The sequence below is a fragment of the Megalobrama amblycephala genome, linkage group LG17, assembly GCF_018812025.1.
Source record: "Megalobrama amblycephala isolate DHTTF-2021 linkage group LG17, ASM1881202v1, whole genome shotgun sequence".
Classification (NCBI taxonomy): Eukaryota; Metazoa; Chordata; class Actinopteri; order Cypriniformes; family Xenocyprididae; genus Megalobrama; species Megalobrama amblycephala.
Window position 1 is genome coordinate 31,756,499 of NC_063060.1, and position 17,681 is coordinate 31,774,179.

Consider the following 17,681-nt stretch of genomic DNA (forward strand, 5'->3'; position numbering starts at 1 on the left):
CTGTTAACTATTTTCCTTTACTCTTCCTTCTACCCATCTTCATCCAACAGACACTACAATCGAGTCATCTAAGAACTTCTGCGGGCGCCATAACTTATTTTACAGATGAGTCCCTGTACTTCAATGCTGAAGTGTTGGGCATGAAGAGGGAAAGAGATCCTATCCCCGTTGAGCCCTTGGGCTACTTCTCCGTGTATTTGTACAAGACCATTGCAAGGTTGACGGACTCCCACTGATGGATTTTCAAAAGCATCAATGCACTTCAAAGAGTCTTGGTGCCTCTGTCAATAGCTGTAATTTTGGGGGAGTCTGTCAGCCAACTACTGGTGATGGAGAAGTCCTGTGATTCACAACAGAGAGTCTGCTTTTTTGAGAAAAGGTTGATGGGAGTTTGTTTTTCTTTTCCCAAAAGGGCACTCTAACTACCAATTGGATGCAAAGCCATGATACAAACCATGGTCTTCCTCATCTATCGAGAAGCAAGTTCCTCATCAAATTCACCACTACATACTCTGAAAGTAGAGGAATTTAGATGCAGTCATTGAGTTTTCAAAGGGTCTGTGTCATTTGTGTTGGACAAGGCGGGAAAAGTTTGTTGCTTGCTGTTTGTCTGACCCGTTCCCTCAGCGTTAGTTTTCTCTTTTGTTCCTTTTTTGTGCCCATGTAGACTACGGTAGCTGGCTGGCATGTGACGGGAGGTACTGGACAAGAGTGAGAGAGACAGGCAGACAGAGACTGGCTGTACTGCACGCCTCGCTGACCAGACTGCCCAGGATTTAATTAGTCTGTGTGATATTTATGCATAAATAAAAGTGGGAGCTGCCATATTTGCTCAGTCTTGCAGCCCACATATCTCTTGCCTTGTGACAGCCTTCCGAAAGCCACAGACAGACAGCTGTGTTGCATAAAACCTTGCCCCTCGAAAGTTGCCGAAGACTTCTTCGTCACCTGTAACATATTTCTGAAGCTCTAAACCACAGCACAGCTGCAAAACGTTGTGTTCCATTGATGCCATCAGGAGCCTTATGCTTTTGTCTTGATGTCTATGATTGCGTCATGTTGTGGGAGAGGAATTGTTGTGGATGTGGCTAGCCCACATCTCATGTCATGTGATGAGGGTGTTAGTGAGTTGTTGTTGTCCTGGGATAACATTTGGATGCGTCGTCTTGGCAAAATGCATGGTACATGAATTAAGAGTGTGAGTTTCTTGTGAAAGCATCTAACTTTATTAGGCTCCAGATGAGTTGTGTTAGCGTGGTTGTGCAATCATGACCCACAGCTGGCCCTTTCCGCCAGGCTGACAGGAAACAGGAAAGTCAGGGTGTGCATGACCAATTTTTTATTTATTTTTTTGCCGTGCAAGATCTGGACTGAGGCGCTGTGGCAAATCACCCACCATGTGAATTGGCTGAGTGGAATGTGTGCACGCATATGTATGTGTGACCGTACTGTACTTCCCTTATTGTCCTGCACAATGTTAAAAAATACGGTCTGCACAGAGCAGGCTATAGAACAGGAAGTGGCTCAGTGTGTTTTGTTTTCTCAATGGGAGACAGTGATATTCATCTCCGGTTAGGCAAAGCATGAGCCGTCATTCAAAAATCCCCTGCGCCTTCATTCAAAAACGCCTTTCCTTTTGTATTTCCCCAGACCTGTGCAATTCAGCACAAGATCTGGAGAACTAGTCTTTGCACCACAGGGAGACTCTAGCAGGGAAGGAAAGCCATTGGTAGACACAGCAAAACACAACACAACAGTCCAGTGAAGCCCTTAGCAACAGCGCTAAGCTTTTACACACACCTTACTAAGGACTCTTGATGGATTTGAGGAGGAAGAAATGAGCAGTGTAGCATTTGGAACAAGGAAAAAAATCATTTATATGCCGCTTGTGGCTTTTGATGCTGGTGTTAAGGGACCACCAACATTACAAGTTGCCCTCGGCTCGAAGATTTTTCACGTCCGTCAAAGCACAAAACCTCTCGCAGCCACAAATGCACACTTTAAAAAGTGCATGAAAATAAAAATAATTTTTTTTTGTTGAGTACAATGAATTCTGAATACAACTTATGAACGATTCATCCATGTTTATTTCATTTTTAAAAATTGTTTGAAAAAATTGAAGATTGTTTCCATCACTTCTTTCAAATTAGCAATAGAATCTGACAAGTCATATCGCAAATTTAGTATCTTTAGCCTAAAGGCACAATATGTACAATTTTTGGATTGAAAATATCCAAAAACCACTAGAACAATGTTATATATTTTGTTGACTTGTGTACTTACATTATCCCAATGTTTCCAAGAATGTTTAAATCCAGAGAAATAAGAATTTTAACCAGGACCGGATCGTGTCGGTGCGTCGCCTATCTATGACATCATACCCGCGTTACCCTCAATTTCCGATTTTATTTTGTAGAAACCATGGAAACGCCAAAGACGCTTTAATATATTATTTGTTTTATTAGACAGGTGAGCAACTGTTTGGATGCATTCATCAACAGAAAACTAGACTAATAATTGTTATAGCTCAACACAGTAAGTCTTATTGTTTAAGTCTCGTTTTCTTGATTTACCGCGAGTACCATGTTTTCCATGCCTAATATCGATCTAGCTTACTGCAGTGTGCAACAAGTGTCTCATAATAGCTGCAAGCGAACTCGGAGTAGCATTATATCAACTTTCAACACACAAATGTATCTAATATGATAAAACAGTGCTTCGTTACCCTACGTTTCCACCAGCTGTAAATGTGAAGACAACACCTCCCATGATTCCACGAAATCGAGGCTTCATCAAGCTATGCCAAGCTAGCAGCGAAAATGACATTGTGCCTTTAAATAATGGTTTACTGATCATTTAAATTCTAGCTCAAACTAATAAGCTGTTAGTTTTCTTGTTGTGGCAGATAAATGAAATAATATTAATTGATATCTAAACTACTTTATTAAAAAAGATTAAAACACAAAAGTAACAGCTCTTCATCTTTACATGCAGCAATACACTTTAACATCTGTAATAACCGATAAGGTGCTGATGTAGATCCTCCATGAGTATAAACCAATGTATTTTTCAGGCACATACAGCTAATATCTTCAAGGCTAAATAAAATGGGTGATGCCTCAGATAGACAGACTTCAGATAGATGAACTGAAAGGTGGGACTTTCATTTTTGAGTCAAGTTTTCATTTAATTGTCTCTGCTGTTGTTGATCCCTTCAAGATTCAAGTTACCAGGCATTATGAGTGTGAAAGGTGCGCTTACATCTCTTGCTATGAGGCATACTCAGCCTGTTTTCATCTACAGTACCTTTAATCTAAATGCCAATTAGAGAGCTGTGTGTTGTGAAAGCTGCAGAGGAAGCAGATTAAACAAACGTACATGCTTATGGATTCAATCAGCCCTTGTTTCTCAAGTTTAATAGGGTTTGTTACTCAAGCTGGCTTGGTTCATTTATTAAAAGAAAAACCCTGGGAGAAAGAGAAGGTGGAGGAGCCTGTGTGGCAGACTGCACAAGAAAGCGAGTGCTACAAACAGAGCTGCTTTTTGTTTCTCAAACTGTGGAGGGAAATTACTGTGAAAATGAGGTAATGAACAGAGAGGAGCCAGAAGGCTAGAGTCTCAATCATACATCCAATCGTGAGACTCCTGTCCCTGTGTTCTGTGTACATACAGAATTTGTGTAGTAGTTATTAGGGCCCGAGCACCAATGGTGCGAGGACCCTCTTGGACTTGCTCCGTTTATTTTTAAACTTTGAAAAAAAATGTTTTTATTGTTTTTCACTGCTTTTATTCTTATTTTATTTTGTATTTCTTTTTGTTTTTGCATGTACAGCTGCTGACATTTAGGTATGTGAAGGTCAGATGTCAGTAGCTGAATGGAAAGGTTTCACAGACTCGGGGCTCTGGGTTTAAGCTCAGCTGTGCCTCTTTGGTCCCGACTGGCAGATGAGGTGACACCTCAGTGAATTATCGTCTTTTACGTCCTCTGTTAGATTCGAAAGGCAGTCCTCGGTTTTCGCTTCCAGCAGCAAGCCTGGCTTCTTCACACAAGGCTGTCTCTCATCCCACCACTTCCCTCAGCCCCAGCGAACAAGCACCCGATTGTTGCGGCCCATCCTTGAAGGAATTTTTCAATTTAACTTTTTTATCGTCTTTTGGAATCGACACTTTATTAAACAGGCATTCTTTCGAAGAGGAGGAAACCTCAAGGATTTTACTGTCGGAACAACCTTCACAATGAAAATCCACGGACGCAACTGCAACCATGCCAGCCGGAGAACAAAACAAGATATTTCAAACAAAGAGATAAAAAGGCTGCAAAGTTTATGAAATATTAGTCCGGAATTTCTGTAAACACAGCCATTAAGCTATCACAACCCGTATCCATCTCATTGTAAGTTTCCATTGTAAGTTGTACAAATCCTAAAATAAATGCAGGCTTCAGTTTCAATGGAAATCCTAATTATAGCTTTTGGTGGGTGAGAGGCCGAGGCTTAGCATAGGCCCCATTAGCTGCTAAAGCAGGAGGGATCCAGTCATCAAAGCAGCTCAGCATGGGCCGCTCAACTGAACTAATCTCAGCCTAACTGCCCGGCACTTTAACCTGTCGCCTGAAACCAGGACTGCATCAGGACCACTCTTCAAAGCCGACAGCTGACTGAATTAACTCTGATGGCCTTTGTTTAGTCATTTAAACTCATTTCCATGTCTTTCTTTCTCTCTTTTTGCTATCTCTTTCTTGTTGTTTTCCATCCATTTCTCTCTCTCTCTCACTCTCACTCTCACCGAGTCTTCCCCTCAGCTCTCTGGGACTGTGGCTTGGCGGCTCTTAAAAGGTCATTAATTATTTCTGGTTAGCTGTAGGGTTTTGCCGCTGTGTGTGGCCGTCTGTTGGCCTGTCTGTCTCTCTCCTCCTTTCTCTATTTTATGTACGATGGTGTATCTTACAGTGATTTTGTCTGTTTATAGTTCTGACACATTCAGAAGCCAACTTTCCTATCCATCCATTCTAACCTGCTGTCTCCAGCAATAGCATCTTTTTTTATTTCTTATTGTCAATTTCTGAGTTTTATGCTGAACCCTTAATCTGCACAGCAGTTCCTTTTCTGTTGACAATATTAATCTCAATCTAATCTGCTTATCATGTATCGTATCATATCATAATGTATTAATCAGTTTTTATTTTATTTTAATATATTTATAGTACAAATAGTACTGTTTAAAAGTTGCTGATTTGGTGCTCAAGAAACATTATCATCAATGTTGAAAACGGTTGTGCTGCTTAATGTTTTTGTGGAAACCGTGATACTTTTTTTTTCAGGATTCTTGAACAAAACAGCATTTTTAAATAGAAAGTTTTTGTAACATCTTTAATGTCACTTTTGATTTGATTTTATTTGAATCTGTTGCCTGTTGCCTTTAATGTCAGCTCAGGCTAGTCGCTATTGAAGAGTTTTGGACCGTGTGCGCGCTTGTGGTATCATCAGCCAGCGAGTGTTTTCAGGATGTCATTTTCCTGTGGCTTCAGAGTGATTCGTCACATTGAGATGAATGTCATTGCAGATTGCTCAAACACCAAGTATTAGATAGTAAAGGCAGTTTTGTTGCGTAGGTCCGTCTGGCTCTCTGGACGTTACTGTTAGTCCCCACTCTGCTAGAATACCAGATGCAAGATGGATCATTCCAGGTTGATCTTCCTGCATTTCCAGTCCGGAGCCACATTCTGTTTTCCTCACTGCAATTAGAGGCATGTGTCTGCGAGACGGCATCATCAGAAAAAAGGCTGGGATCATGAGTGGGCCTAAAGGAGGTCACCATCTGTTTAATCTGTTTACTCTTGTTTTGCCATGTCAAACTCACCTGATGCACTGCATAAACACAGAACATGAGGAGTGGGCAAAAGGTAATGAAGGATGGATGGAAAGTCAAACAGAATGTAGATGCAATGAGTGTGTGGACGGACCACATTATTACACAGAGAAAGAATCAGATTTTTGCTGTCTTGGTGTCCACAAACATTTATAATGTCTTTGCTTGGGTTTGCACCTCTCATTTAAAGGGAACCAACTACTGCCAAATAACTGTAGATTTATGTCTCTGCTTTTGTGGTTCACACAAAACTAACCATCTAACATCAATGGAAAGAACAGAATGGAGGATAAAATGGGACATGGTGTGCTATCTGTATCCAAGAAGGACATTTTATTGGTTTTTGCTTAGGGAAAAAGCACCATTTGTTGCTAGAGATTTGGAGTCATTATTCCAGGTTTTTATTTTTTACATAAATAGTCTCTTTCCAAGGCTGCATTTGTTATTTAAAAAAAAAAAAAAATTAAAAACAGTAATATTGTGAAATGTTATTAAAATGTATGTATATATATATATATATATATATATATATGTGTGTGTGTATATATGTATATGTGTATATATGTATGTGTATATATGTATATGTATGTGTGTGTGTGTGTGTGTGTGTGTATGTATGTATGTATGTATGTATGTATATGTATATATGTGTGTATATATATATATATATATATATATATATATATATATATATATATATATATATATATATATATATATATATATATATATATATATATATATATATATATATATATATATATATATATATATATATATATATATATATATATATATATATATATATATATATATATATATATATATATATATATATATATATATATATATATATATATATATATATATATATATATATATATATATATATATATATATATATATATATATATATATATATATATATATATATATATATATATATATATATATATATATATATATATATATATATATATATATATATATATATATATATATATATATATATATATATATATATATATATATATATATATATATATATGTATATTTATATATATATATATATATATATATATATATATATATATATATATATATATATATATATATATATATATATATATATATATTTTATATATATATATATATATATTTTTTTTTTTTTATATATATATATATATATATATATATATATATATATATATATATATATATATATATATATATATATATATATATATATATATATATATATATATTATGTATATATATATGTATATATGTATGTGTGTGTGATGGCAAAGCAGAATTTTCAGCAGCCATTACTCCAGTGTTCAGAAATTATTCTATTATGCTGATTTGCTGCTATTATTAAAGTTGTTAAAGTTTTTTCAGGATTCTTTGATGAATAGAAAGTTCAAAAGAACAACATGTATTTGTGGAAATCTCTTGTGATGTCTTTACTGTCACTTTTGATCAATTTATGTAATTAGTATTTAGTAAATGTAATTAGTTACTGTGTTTATGTTTATATCTTTTTGGCTACTTTGTAGTTTTACTGAGTGTCAAAGATATTGGATTTAGTGAGAAGAAAAGATATTAAGATGTACCTCTTTACTACCATACATTTGCGATGAGTAATGCAGTTACTCTTTTCTTCTACAAAAGAAGCAATATCGTCATTCACAGGGCATTGAAGCCATCTTGTCCGTTTTCCCCTTTTTGAGCACTTGAGCTTAGCTGAGACTAAGAGGCTATTATGCAATTTTGAGGTGTTCAATTTTATTTTGATTTTAGAAAACAAACGTGATTGAAATCAAAAAACTGTTTTTAAGTGGCATGTCTCTTTTGTGTTGAGGACTAGTGCATCTTTGAGCCTTAGTACGAGTAAAAGACTTAAGTGCTGTTAAAATGAGATACTTTTACTCAAGTGGTTTTGGAATCGGTGACTTGTAACTTGTAATGGAGTTATTTTCGCTGTAAGGTATCTGTACTTTTACTCAAGTATGGTTTTCAGGTACTCTTTACACCTCTGGATTGTATTTCTTCAACTAGCTTTTATTGTATGGACAAAAACAGATTTAAAAACATCATCTTTTGTGTTCCACAAAAAGAACGAAAGTCATACAAGGTTGGAATGACATGAGGCTGAGAAAATGATAAAATTCTGTCATCATTTTTGGGTGAACTATCCCTTTAAAACTTTTTCCACTTTCAGTCCATATGAGGCATAGTAAGTTTTTGCCTTCTGGTGAATCATGTGCAAGGGTCTGATGAAGTCAGAAATGTTCTCTTTTCTCTCTCTCTACTTGAAGAGTGAGTGATCGAGGAAGGGAGGTAGAGATGGAGACATTGAGGGGGTTGCATTCTGGTCCTGCGGGCTCTGCCACATGTTGTGCCTAATACAGTGGTGGTACTGTTTACGCGTGTGTTTATGTTGCCAATGGGTGGCCTTGCATCCATCCAAAATAAAGAAATTGTGCATCTGTTCCTTCACTTCGTCCTTCATTGATAACTCCCTCACCTTTTTATTCCCCAAACACTTTCCTCTCGCCTCCATTAGATCATACTCACGGTGTACTAAACCAGTGGGTCATTGCGCAAATGCTATTTTATCAAAACCAAGTTCATTGTTAGTGGTGAAATCACTCAAGAAATTCAAACTCTAGGGGGTGGGAGTACACTTTCGTGTTGGTTACACACTCTTCTCATTTAGGAAATCTTCCCTCGGGCCGTCCAGCTCACAATGACACTGCTATGTTCCACGGTTGGCTTCAATTGCCTGCTGAGTCACTCGTGTGCAACTCTGCATCTTCCATCTACTTATGCTTTAGCCCAGTCACTCAAACGTCACAAACCAACCAAAGATTGTGAAATCATCTCAAATAAATGAACATGTCCTTCTTCCTCATAGCACAAAACCAGGGCAGTCAAAGAGGGTGTGTTTGCAAGTTTGAGCTCTTATGAGATTATTTTGCAGCTCTTATTCTTTATTTTTCAGTTTCATGACAGTTTGTTTCTCTCTGTCTTCACAGAAAGGCAGTCCAGGAAAGTTCTCCATGAATGTACGTCACAATGATGATGACAGACCAGATTCCGCTGGACCTGCCGCCACCACTATTGAACGGGGAGGTGGCCATGATGCCGCACATGATTAATGTTAATGGGGATGGATCGCAACAGGTAAGTGTGATCGTTACTCCGGACAGTGCATGAATTGTTAATGTATACCTTGAATGCAGTCGAAGTCGCGTTGCATAAATGCCTCTGCCAGATGCATATATATAATTGCAAATGTTAGCTACATTTGTACTTACGAATCGCGCAAGTTGAAAAATCTGAATGTAACGCAGTTCGTATATACGGGAAGAAGGAGGCGGGAACCGGCGAACGTTCAACATAACTTTAATATAAAATAAACAAAGAACAAAACGAAACATAATAAAACATAACATAAAGTCCAGGCCTGGTCCTCTCTCCTCCGTCACGGTCGTCGCTCCTCCTTTTATGCCTCCGGAGCTCCTCCGTGAGAGACTCAAGGCCGGTGCACCTCCCAGGTGATGCTCATTATCACTTGCGTCACCGGCCTCGCGCCGTTCCCTCACGGCTCTCGGTCGCCACATACCCCCATCGCCCCTCGCAGGCCGGGGGGTACTCCCGAGACTGCGCTCTAACACCAACCCCCCCCCCCCCGGGGCCTGTCTCGGCGGCTGCAGCACCTGGGGGTAAGGACAGACGAGACGAGAGAAAGGAGACCGGAAGCAAGGGGAGCGACAGGACGAGAGAGGGGAGAGAGGAAAAAGAGAAAAAAAAAATTCTGGGTCCAGTTCCCAGACACACTGCCGCTCGGTCCTCAGCCAGCCGGGAGGCTCTTCCTCGCGGTGCCATGCAGTGGCACTGGACGCTCAGTGGACGGCCCGATCCTCGACCGCCTCCTGGCGGCCGGCGATGGCTCCTCTGGTTGAGGACAGCTGGCAGCGAGTCCCCCTTCCCCTGCTCCTCCCCTTCATGGCGGACGGCAGCAGGCTCCGGCCCACGGCGGACGGCGGTGACTCCTCCGCTCCCTCCTGGACTGCAGCCACCCCACCTCTTCCCAGGAGCACGGCATTCAGGTCTCCGTCCCACCTTTCAGAAGGCTCCAGTACCACCGCCTCGGGCAGCCTCTCGTGGTCTTCACTCCCGCGCTGCCCGAACTCCGCAGCACCGCGATCCCCCTCAGCAGCGAGGGCTCTCCGACAGCATGTCCCTCCTTTCTCCTGGGTTTTCGGCACCAATGTAACGCAGTTCGTATATACGGGAAGGAGGAGGCGGGAACCGGCGAACATTCAACATAACTTTAATATAAAATAAACAAAGAATAAAACGAAATTAATGCCGGCAGACCCTCGCGGACGTCTGCCATAATAAAATAATAATAATAAAAACATAATAAAACATAACATAAAGTCCAGGCCTGGTCCTCTCTCGTCCTTCACTGACGTCGCTCCTCCTTTTATGCCTCCGGAGCTCCTCCGTGAGAGACTCAAGGCCCGTTCCCTCACCGGCCTCGCTCCGTTCCCTCACGGCTCTCGCCCGCCCTGGTCGCCACACTGAACTTTGCCGAATTTCCGCGCCGCGTTAACCAATCAGGAGCTTGCTCTAGTAGTGACATGACGTGACGTAGCGAGCTGAGACAGAAATTCGAAACCACAATGGAGGACAAAATCATCGTCGCTGTACATCTTCATACATTTATAGAAACAGAAATAAAAAGGATCGTGTTTGAAAGAAAGTGAGTGAGGAGGTCGGACTGATAAGTTGTAAAAAACGGTCTTTACTCAATTTGAGCTATATATTAAGATTACAAGCCAACTAAAGACGACCAATTGAGCTTATTCGCTGTAATTTACAATTATTTCCCCACTGACAAGTTGTGTTTATTCAGAGGAAGTGTGCAGAAAGCAGTGGGAGAGTCTGGGACACATAAAGGAGCGGGATAGCCCCTCTCATGACGCAAATTCGCGTCTGTTGTGAAGGGATTTTCACGCACGAATGAAGCGAGTAAACTCAAAATGTTCAAGCGTCCAACTACGCTCGAATAGCACGATTTATTCGCGCAAGTCATGTCTGGTCTGAACGCAGCATTATAGAATAATTGTGAACGTATAAACCTGTAGTGAAACATTTTTAAATTCAATTTAATTTGCACAATGCTTTTTGCTTTTTGTTTTTTGTTTGCACAATTTCTTGTTCAAATATTCAAAATATTTTTCTATATTGTTCAAATACTTCAAATATTGTTTTAAAGCAACTTAAGAAATTGATTATGAACTTGAGTTTGACGATGGTGGTGAGAAGAAACAAACGCAAACAATTTCCAGATGATTTTATAAAAGATTTGAGATTTTATAAACTTTTATAAAATGATTTAATATAACAATGCTGACTCAACCAATGACGTGAGTTTGGCACGGGATTATCTGACCAATAGCAGACGTACAGCAGCGTTCAGGAAACCTGTTCGAAGAAACCCGTCTTATATTTTCAGTTCCGTTTTTTGCAGGCACATAAAATACACCCTTCACCTTTTAAAGAGGAACATTGCAAAAATAAGTTCATTTCAAGTTCACAGAGTTGAAAGTGAAAAGTTGACTAACCTTGTAGCTGCAGGTCAGCCTAAATTACCCTAAATTCTTTCTCACTAATTCCTGATGTAAAACAAAGCCAGAAACATCCATTCTGAACCAGGTCAGTGTTTTGGTCAATGAGGAACCTTGTAGTCATCCTAAATTAGACATTCAAGGAGCGCAGTGAGCCTTCAGGCATGCTTCACATTTCCCTCACACATCTCTCTGTAGATCTGCGCTATCAGAGCGGATCAGTCTGTTCTGATCTCTTCTCCAGGTGCTGCAGATACAGTGCCCTGACCGTGTTTCCTCCGGCCAGAGCGGAAAGAGAATCAGACCCTTGAGAGATAAGGAAAAGGGCGTCTGCAGCAGATAGTGAAGGTTAAGTGCTTTGGATTCAGCCACGTCCACGTTTTTCTGCATCACTAAAACGAAAAAAAGACGGCACAATGACGAAGTTGTCAGAATGTACCCAGCACCCTTGATTATTTATTACATTCGATCTCCCACATGATCCGATTTCAGCCTGATATGCAAAGGTGCGATGTTTGTGTAAGGTCGTGCCAGTGTTCATTTGCATTCTGGTGACGTTTCGCATCAGGAGAGTCCTTTATCTGCATTAGGTGTGTGCTGGAAAAGGGAGGGGGCTTGAACACAAGGTTTTCCTCTGGAAAGCCAGCTTGACTCTTCAGTGCATGCCGTCGTTCCCATAGCAACAGCAGCAGCAGCAGACAGTGTGTGTATGTGTGTGTGGAAGCAGGAAGTAGGTGCCCAGATCTCCAGGGCTAGAGCAGGGAGATGGGAGGTCCGCCTGACACTCTACCATCAGTGCTGTGCGGAAACTTGGGGCTCGTGCGACATGGCGGGCCAACTTTTTCACATCTACAGGCACGTTTGCACTCTCAACAACCTGTGCGCTGATAACATGATGGTAAGCAGCCTGGGGCAAAAGATGGCATGCCGACCGGACCGTTTCGAGGGGGTTTCACATCTTGTTTCACAACATCTGGTTGCGTCATATTTGCTTTCTTGGCAGTTGAGTTGACTGTAGTTCACTAAATGTTCCATGGATCATTTTAAAGTTATGGATTAATGCATGTTAAGGATTTGCAACTTTTTTTTTCTCTCTCTCTCTCTCTCTCTGTCTCTCTCTCTCTCGGATTGTGTTTGCGGACAAAACTTTGGCCTTGTGTCAGAAGTTTTGAGTTACACGCCTGTCTAATTTCCACTTGTTTCGCAGGTGATCCTTGTGCAAGTCAACCCAGGAGAGACCTTCACCATCAGAGCAGAGGATGGATCTCTGCAATGCATTCAAGGTATGTTATGCTTCCTGTCTCATGCAGTCTGACTTGCAACAGGTTCCTCCATCCTGCCGTCTCTGGAGCTAGTTTCTAGAATTGTTCAGAGTTTGCATATATGTTATGCATTCGAGGATGGTGCGAAATGTGGGATGGTGGCGTTGTTCCCTCTGTTTCTGTTTGTGTGGTGCTGTTTTTCTAGCTAATCGAAACCATGACTGGTGTGTTATTGGATTTGGAGCTGGTGTAAACCGATGAGAGGCCGGGCGCAGGGCCATGACTGGCATGCTTCTGAGGATATAAAAGGCAGAGTATACAATGGCAGATTACAAAGCCTCTTTGTCTCATTACCCCACTTCTTTAACATCCAGTGTCTTTGTAGCTAATTAACGATGGACAAGATGGATTGTTTGCACACGCTGCGCTTGAGTTCTCTGAACAGCTGTGCAGATAAGGACCGCTCTCGGTGGGGAACATTAGTTTAAGAAGTTGCAGAATGTTCTCTTGTGTTGCTTCCTTAAAATACCAGAAGGGGTTTTTGCAGTAAAATTTTCTCTTAAAAAGGCATGAATGAGCCCCATCAGTATGCCTGAAATATACCTTCTTTGATGCCAACATTTTGGAGTCATGATGATTTTTTTAATAGTAATTAATAGGGGTGTAACTCTTCACAGAAGTCATGGTTCGGTACGTACCTCGGTTTTGAGGTCATGGTTCGGTCCAATTTTGGTACAATGTAAAAAATGGTCACGCTTTAGTTTAGGGTCCAATTCTCACTATTAACTAACTATTAACTATGACTTTTGCCTCAATAAACTCTTAATTACTGCTTATTAATAGTTAATAAGGAAGTTGTTAAGTTTAGGTATTGGGTAGGATTATGGGATGTAGAATATGGTCATGCAGAATAAGGCATTAATATCTGCTTTATAAGTACTAATAAACAGCCAATATCCTAGTAATATGCATGCTAATAAGCAGCTAGATAATAGTGAGAATTGGACCCTAAACTAAAGTGTTACCAGACAAAGGAACAAATCCATAAACTATATTTAAACATTCAAAGCTTAAAGGGTTAGTTCACCCAAAAATGAAAATTATGTCATTAATGACTCACCCTCATGTCGTTCCAAACCCGTAAGACCTCCGTTCATCTTCGGAACACGGTTTAAGATATTTTAGATTTAGTCCGAGAGCTTTCTGTCCCTCCATTGAAAATGTATGTACGGTATACTGTCCATGTCCAGAAAGGTAATAAAAACATCATCAAAGTGACATTAGTGGGTTAGTTAGAATTTGTTGAAGCAACGAAAATACATTTTGGTCCAAAAATAATAAAAACTACGACTTTATTCAGCATTGTCTTCTCTTCCGGGTCTGTTGTCAATCCGCGTTCACGACTCCACAGTCATTTTTGGGTGAACTAACCCTTTAAGCCCAACCCTCCTATACTTGATTTTCCACGTTTTGCTCCGTTTTACACACAGTTGAGTGCACGAGCCTTTCTAAGTATTCTCCTTTGTACATGAGCGGACTTTGTTTTCAATCGCTCAAGTCATTCGCGTATGCGCTGTTCTTCTTCTGCTATTGGAGTATTTCTTGCTGGATTTGAGCGTGGATCGCCCATGACTGACTGTATTCGTCTTCTGATTGCATGCACCTAACTGTGACGTCCATACCATACGGTTGAATACATGTACCATTACACCCCTAGTAATTAATACTTTTATGCAGCAAGTATGCATTAAGTTTATTATAAGTGACATAAGTAAAACATTTATAATGTTACAAAAGATTTCTATTTCAAATGCTGCTCTTTTGAACTTCATAAAAAAAAGCAACAAGGTTTCCATAAAAATGTTAAGCAGCACAACTGTTTTCAACATTGATAATAATAAATGTTTCTTATTAGAAGAGTTTCTTATATAGAAGAGGTTAAGATTCAGCCATGCCAACAGACTTTTGCGAATATGATTATTGCTTTTATATAACCGTTCTGTACAATCAAGATAATCAATCATTATTTAGTTCAGACATTGACAAGTTAGTTTGTTTTTGTTTTTGACTACTAAAATATTTTCAGAAGAAGCCATAACATGAATCATGAGGTATCGTGGCACCAAGAAATGCACAGAAATCCATTCCGGATTTTCAGTCAAACCTGAGAACTCACCCACTCTGACTTTTAACAGGCAAAATCACAGTGCTATAAGAAAACATGGTCACTTAAGATAACATAACATCGATTTCCTTGCTCAGAAGTGATCTTTAATTTGTGGAGGCATAGATGAGTGGAGAACATGGTGGATGGGCTGTTGTCTGGCACAATGTTGTGATAAGGGGCAGAAACCGGGCTCTGCAGGGCTTGGCAGCAACATGTGTTGACACAAGAATAAAACAACAGGTCGCAGGCTGTAGCACTGGTCCTGCTCACTTCCACAACGTGCCTTTTGTATGTTTATCATCTTTAGGCCTTCACCTGTGATTCCCTAATAGCTCTTTCTTGTGGCATCAATGCATTAACTTTCATCCATTGTAGTCTCAGCCAGATTGAGTGTACCTGTTGCTGCATTTTTGTCAAACCAGTTCCTCCTTTAAGAACAGCATCAATGCTGTAATTAATGACTGTATTTGGCTTTAACCTCTCCCTGTGAGAGGTTAAAAACAAGGAGGAAGTACTTAGGTCAAGCCTTTCAGGTCGTGCCATTGTGTTGGACAGAAGCACACAAGCACATCCGACGCTTAGTGAAAAGGCTCGGCTTATTGCATCTCAACGTTGAAAAGAGCGATGAAAAGCAACCCAGCGAAACAACAAGGACAAGGTGTGGTGCATGGAGGAGAGGGGCATTTCAAATGCACATGTTTACAGAAAAGGTCACTGGGTTTAATTAGAAGTGTCGACTGAAGCAGAGGCTCTGAAGTAGCTGCTTTTTACAGAGAGGCTTCTTTGTCATTATGCAAACCTCAGAGCAGAAGCCTAGATTTAGGATTTTATATAAAGTAACCACTGTTTAGCCCGTGGACCGCTGGCAACAAAGAACGCACAGAGAAAACGTTTGGAAAAGCTTGGGCCAAAATCGTATTTGGAGTCGAAAGGTTTAATTTAAAGGGATAGTTCACCCAAAAATCATGATCATTCTGGCATCATTTACTCACCCTCATGTTGTTCTACACCTCTGCGATCTTTCTTCAGCGGCACACGAAAGAAGATTTTGAGAAACATTTTAACTGAATTTGTCCAAATTATGAAAGTCAGTGTGGTCCAAAAAACAGCAACATTGGTACCCATTGACTGTTATTGTACAGAAGAAGAAAAAAACACTATTTTTCAAAATATCATCTTTTGTGTGGTACAGAACGGTTGGTAAATAAGTGAATTTACATTTTTGAGTGAACTGTCTTTTTAAATATGAAATATATGTGAAGTTTAAATATGAAGTTTGTGTCTTCATCATGTAATTTGACTGAGGAGGCTGTTGGGTAAGAATTTTATAATTAAGGATTCTCTGTTCTTATTGGTCGTTTTCCATCCTCCTCTTTCGCTGCACATTTTCCTCTCTTCCTACATGAAGATCCCACTCACCTCTATTTTTGACTCGCTTAGATGAATTTTGTGCTTTTATTTTTAACATGTTAAGCCTCAACTTTTTAACCCAACTTTCTTAATCTTAACCCTTTGCCTGCCAGGTGCCATTGTTGGTCTTGCAAGCGCTAGTGTCTTTAAGTTTTTTGGCTGAGTGGCAGGTCATTATGGCGCTCGGAGCCCTGTGTTTACTGGAGTTCCAACCCGCTCCTATCGCTGCTAATTAGAGTGGAAGAGGTTGAACTGTAATCTTTGTCTTGTTTAAACAGGGTGACCTTTTTCTTTTTCCAGGGGACCGCTTAACAACTTGCTGTACTTTCTCGGCAGTAAGGCCGCTTCGTGCTGCTTTCCCACACTTTTGCAAATGGAGGGCAGTCCTGCTGTTTGAGTTCAGTCTGTCCTCAGTTGGTCGTTGTCTGTTTTGTGTTTCTGTGTTTGCACCCAATCCCCCCCCCCTTTTTTTTTTTTCTTTTTTTTTTTTTTTTTAATTCCTAGGTCAGGGCAGTGTGTTATCTCCAGCAATTCCCCACTGCGGAAGAGCTCAGTTGTGTTTTGACTAACTTAGCGGAGATATGTGGTGTTTATGAATGGCTTGTGTGCCGTGAGCAGGTTAAGTGAGAGTTTTGGGGTTGACTGGGGACACTGGTTCCATTTGAAAGCGTGATCCATCCATCTGCGAGCACTTCCTGTTTGTCATTTATTCAAGGACCAGGCCTGATCAGCAAGCCACTTTTATGCTTTTGGACAGATATTAACTATTTTGATTTAAATTTCTTTCTTTCTTCAGTATCTGCTGATAAGGCACTAACTGTTTGGGTATTTAAGAGCAGTTGAACTGTGTATATGCATTAAAAAAAACAATAATGCATGTAATGCATTCTTTAATGTGACACATTTCTGAGTTAAACAGGATATTCAATGAGAACAAATGTAGGGTGGTGCTAGATTTTATCGAATTGGACCAGATTGGGTGGTAAAAAGTGGGTGTTAACATGCCAGGATACCAGGTTAACATTATCTAATAGCCTGTGTGGTCTAGGTGACATCATCAGAAAAGGAAAATTGTTTCATAGATGTAAAAAGTTGTACATATTGTTTGCATGTGAAGTTGACAAGCCAGTTGTTTACTTGTCATTTTGGTTGTCCTTCACTTAGGTAGAAATATTGACATAATCTAGCCAATTAAGCCCCAAAACTTGTTACTTGATGAAAATGTGAAAATGAAAGTTTGCAATATATGCTGATTTGTATTTTGATCATGCTGCACCAAAAAGTTCACATTTTTCAATGAAATGTTTGCAAGTTTCATATTTTTTTTTA

General features: G+C 39.8%; 1 protein-coding gene across 3 annotated transcripts in view; it reads left to right on the top strand.

Annotated features, from left to right (window-relative positions):
* The window catches only part of fndc3ba (fibronectin type III domain containing 3Ba), a 157,162-nt gene that overhangs the window by 29,860 nt on the left and 109,621 nt on the right, over positions 1 to 17,681 (top strand). For 2 of the 3 annotated variants that reach the window (XM_048163038.1, XM_048163041.1), the window contains exons 2-3: positions 8,910 to 9,057; positions 12,721 to 12,796. In XM_048163038.1, the coding sequence (XP_048018995.1) occupies positions 8,938 to 9,057; positions 12,721 to 12,796 (196 nt within the window). In that variant the 5' untranslated portion in view covers positions 8,910 to 8,937. Of the gene's footprint in view, positions 1 to 7,372; positions 8,814 to 8,909; positions 9,058 to 12,720; positions 12,797 to 17,681 lie in introns of those variants that run through there. The other variant, XM_048163039.1, reaches the window with a different exon arrangement.